We start from the raw sequence: 4,529 nt of genomic DNA, 5'->3' as shown, positions 1-4,529 counted from the left end.
ATCGCGGGCTTGCGGTAGTGACTAGCGCACCTCCCCCATGGACGGCCCTGGGTGAGTTGTGCCCCAATTTCTGGTCAAGTCCTCAGCTGCCTTGTTTCCGTGGCATGTTGCGGCCGCCTCCGACAGCCCCGTCTGCCGGGCTGCCCAGCAGCGGCTATCTCAAGGTCACGATGACAACCTCTCCACCTAATTCTCAAAAAAAAACAACCTCTCCACCTCCATCGCCTGCTGTCGTGCTTGCTGCAGCCGCCCTTGCTCACCTAGATCGGACCCGGCCATTGGTGGTCATCCAAGCCTGAAGCACCAAAGAGGTGGTGCCAGGTGAAAGGATCTCAGGTGTTGCGGGTGGGAGGAACGTGAGAGATTTGAGGAGTTTCTTGGGAGTTTCGTTAATTGAACACAAGCAATGGTCTACATTTAGCAGCAGGGCGTCCAATGCCTCCAGCATTCCAAGAAGCCAGTACAAATTCATATATAGATAACTGGAGGAAGCACCGGTTAGAACCATCCAAGTCCTGGAAAGTACTCCTAAAGCAAACACAAACGGGACCCTCGAGTTCTCAAGACTAGAGACGTACATAACCAAGCAGCCTAATAAGCACACACCTCCCGAGTGGTTTCGTACAGAAATCTTACCTGAAAAATAGGCACTAGGATCACAGCAATCAAGACAATAAATATCTCCAGTCAAGTGAAATAGACCATATGCTACACTGTTAAGCTATAGTGTTACATCCACAATCAGTTTTAGTAATAAGTTGGAAGTTATACGAGCTGTGAATTTCCTGCATAACCTGACAATGCATATACCAAGCTTATAAACTTAACCCGAGTCAGCACATTGCCCCTGCACAGAGCAAAGTTGACCAAACCAGTGTACATAAATCAGTTCCCTGAATAAAGGGGTTCATGAGAAACATAACATCACTCACAAATGGTAGATCTACAGCAGAAACAGTACCTCCAGTTGAGACTTTCACCAGACTAACAATAAAAAGTGCAACACACCAGCAGTACAACAAACAAGTACGCTTACACAAATTAGAGCAGACCATAAACACTGGCCCTTTGATGCAATACGTACGGGTCAAGACAGACACAGCAAACCATTACTCCCAGATGCTTAATTGCTCTTGCAGATATAGTTACCACAAGGAGGGTGCTAGGAGTGCACATACATCAGCATTGCTAAACAGAGTAGCGGATGGCCATTACTTGCTCGCAGCTTCCTTGGCTTGCTTCCTCGCATCTTCCTTGGCTTCCTTCCTCTCAGCAGCAACGGTTTTCTTAAAGTACCATTCTAAGACTACAAAACCAGTGGCTAAAGGAACAGTGACTTTGTAAGACCCCCTAAGGAAGTGCTCTAGCTCTTCAGTCCAGAAAACTATACGACTGCCAAAAAACAAAACAAAAAAGGTAAGGCATTACATCATAATAATCATCCATTTGAGCAGTAGTACTAAAATGAAAGTTGAGTTCTAGCTTTTACCGTAAGTTTGCCAACTCCCTATTCAGATCATCATGACGTCCTCGCTGTAACATGTACCACTCCTTTGCGACCTACAATCCAACAAGGGTAAAAGAAGCTGAGAAGTTGATATCTGGTGCAAGATTTAGCGCTATTATTATTCTTAATTACAAGCAATGTAGGGGAGGGGAAATATGACGAGACAAGAGGTATTTGCAGCGCTAAAAGCTGTTGAAATCATTAGACCTGTTCAGATATTACGCTAAAATTTACACCTTTCAACTAACAGCTTAAAGAAAAAGTTTATTTGGCAATCATTCCTGGCTGTTGGTAATCATTCCATCCAAGCTTTATTTGTAACAGCCAAGGCATCGCAACAACCTTGAAATAAGTGAGTTTGGCAAGCAAGGATGGGCCACAGTGGGAGGGGGATTACAGCCTCCTGCCAATCACGGCACCCCTCTATCCTTGCAACGAAGGCTAGCAAAATACCAGAGGCATACCATATGTGCCCTAACTAGGGAAGCTAACCAGGATTAATTTAGAACCGTCCAGCACAAAGTATACATATAAAAAAAGACGGAATCAGCAACTGACATCTTGGGCAGATTAATTCCATATATTTAATTGGTTAGCTAGCCATGAAGTATTTGTTGCCAAAGGGCGTGCCTTTTGCACCTAGATCTGGAGCTGGGGAACGCGGTCGATCTGTCTGCACGCATACAGGTGGAAGCTCTAGCGCTAGCTACTCCAACTAGCTGAGCGAGCGCGCGCGGTGTGCAGGGGAGAAGAGCATACCGCAGTGTGGTCGGAGACGGAGTCGGAGAAAGGGAGGTTCCGACAACCGGGCTCCGCCGAATCGCGAGTGCCCGACAGGAACCGGCGAGCGGGAGAGGCGGGGATCCGCAGCTTCACGGCCAGCTTGCGTAGCGCCATAGTTTCTTTGCCTGCCTGCCGGGAGGACGAGACCGACCGATATCGATCGATCGATTTGGTACGGGACGCGGCTAGGGCTTGGTATTCGCGGCGCTTGGCTTCTCTTCCCTCTCGAGGTTGAGGCTCTCTTTTATGATACTTCTCCCAGTCCTAGTCGGAGTTGTCGTTTTCATACAACGCGAGCAGACGGGAGGTGCGCCGGCCTGATACACGAATATTAAAGCACCACAGCTATTCGATTCCTTACAGCCGTCTAACTCCTGCCACCTCGTGAACGATTCCTTGCGCAACAGTTTTTACCCATTTCATACTCCGGTTTCTTCTAAACAAATTCGAAATCCGAACATTTTTTTAGAACCGAACAAATTTGAAATCTGAAGATTTTTAAAACAAAAAAATCGAAGTTTGAACATATTAAAAATCTGACAAAATTTGAAAGTTGAACAATTTCGAAAGCTGAACAAAAAAAGTGAAAACAAATTCGAAATTTGAACAATATAAATAAGTCGAAATCAAAACATTTTCTAAATACAAACAAATTCATCATTTGAACAAATTTAAAAATCTGAATAAATTTGAAATTTAAATACTTTTGAAACTTGAGTAAAATAAATTTTGAAAAAATCAAAATTTAAACTATTTCCAATTTTGAATGAAAATAAATTTGGAACAAATTCTAAAGTTGACCGATTTCGAGGAAACCTACCGAAACTAGAGAAAACCGGCTGGAAAACTAGCGGAACCCACCTCGCCCTCAAATGGGTCGGCTCGAGGAATCCTGCCCTATGCATGGACGATTAAGCGATTTGGACGATCGGCGGCCAAACGAGCATGGGTGGTGCGCTGTTCTTGCCTGGGCGCGCCACCTGCTCTAGTCTCTTTTGGCCCTCGGGCTTTCTAGGTGTGCTTCCAGGATTCATGTTGCTTCTCCCGGTGAATAAAATGCCCTTCCAAAAATCATACCTCAATTTGACTCCCTCAATTTGACTCCGTATAGATCTCACACAAAATAGGGAGTTTATGTTCTGCAGAGTTATAAACCAAATAAAGAGGATCATTGGTAAATCCCCGTAAATCAATGTAAAACATGGTATTGTGGGAATTCATTCTAGTAAAGGATAAAATTCATGCATGCATTTTACATGCATTATTTGAATGATGTAGAGCCTTGATACTACTATGCAAATAGCACAGTTGAAAATGCAATCCATAAGTCATGCTGGTCAATCAATGACAATGATAAGCTCTATAAAAACAGGGTCTATTGCTCTTCGACACGTTTTATATCGACTTCAGTCATGCTTTATTGTGAACAAAAGCTACCACATCCTCAGTCAAGCATGTAGATTGAAAGACAGTCTAGAATCGATTTGGATTTATGGTTTACGCATAAATATCAGATAGGTCAAACATTTTTAAGGGCTTACCGGGAAGCCGGTCTGGCGTAGTAGTTTTTCAAGTTCATGTCATTTCAAGGTCCAGGAAGTTCGTCCCCATGTTTATTGGCAAGGCGGTACGCGTTTCTGGGATTGACCACTATTACAATAAAAGTTCTTTCCTTAGGGAAGGGGCTTACGTTGACCCTTAGGGTGTTGTGCGTTGAAATCTTTTTGACTTATATGACTTTTTTTTCATAAGGGCGGCTGAGTTTATCCTAGTCCCCTCCTCCTCTTCTGTGTTCGTGGAGACAGTTATGGAGGCAGCGGCTGTGGAGACGGCGGCGGAGCGGCAAGGCTCCGCCCCTATGGCGTGGATGGATGATGCCTCTGCTTGACTCCTTCCCTCTTTATATAGGCGTTGGAGGTCAGTTTCGCGAACCGACGGAGCTCGGGACCGAATATGCCCATCGGGTCTTCACAAATGTTGTTCCGTTTGATGAAACGTAACCAACGGAGCCCAGTACGGGCGGGTCATGCCTGTGCCGATGGTCACTATTCTTACTGGACTTTTGTATATTGGCTGACATTTCTTCATACGAACTCGGATTTGGATGTTCTTCGGCTCGTTGAACTCGTATGGACGAGAGCTACAACAACATGGCTTTAGATCTTAAATATAAGACGCTGGGAAAATATCACTTTTTTCACACCTTATATGGCTAAGTCTGGTGCTTGTAATTCTCCCA

The 4,529-nt window shown here is 44.7% G+C and overlaps 1 protein-coding gene across 1 annotated transcript; it reads right to left on the bottom strand.

Moving 5' to 3' along the window:
- Positions 1-892: 892 nt before the first annotated feature.
- LOC124691057 lies at positions 893-2,404 on the bottom strand. The gene is made up of 3 exons (XM_047224343.1): positions 2,267-2,404; positions 1,490-1,560; positions 893-1,392 (listed from the first exon to the last, which is right to left on the bottom strand). Exons 1-3 carry the CDS (start codon positions 2,402-2,404, stop codon positions 1,212-1,214), a joined length of 390 nt encoding a protein of 129 aa, XP_047080299.1. The 3' UTR covers positions 893-1,211.
- Between the last annotated feature and the right edge of the window lie 2,125 nt (positions 2,405-4,529).

The sequence above is a fragment of the Lolium rigidum genome, chromosome 2 (genome assembly GCF_022539505.1).
Source record: "Lolium rigidum isolate FL_2022 chromosome 2, APGP_CSIRO_Lrig_0.1, whole genome shotgun sequence".
Taxonomy (NCBI): Eukaryota; Viridiplantae; Streptophyta; class Magnoliopsida; order Poales; family Poaceae; genus Lolium; species Lolium rigidum.
Note: the sequence above shows the minus strand (reverse complement) of the source record. Positions and strands in the feature narration are given on the sequence as shown.

Bases quoted from the DNA above. Each gene is read 5' to 3' on its own strand.
- LOC124691057 (XM_047224343.1), bottom strand. From the start codon at position 2,404: ATGGCGCTACGCAAGCTGGCCGTGAAGCTGCGGATCCCCGCCTCTCCC. The intron at 1,561-2,266 runs GTATGCTCTTCT...GTTGGATTGTAG, and splicing joins CCGTCTCCGACCACACTGCG to GTCGCAAAGGAGTGGTACAT. The intron at 1,393-1,489 runs GTAAAAGCTAGA...GTTTTTTGGCAG, and splicing joins AGGGAGTTGGCAAACTTACG to TCGTATAGTTTTCTGGACTG.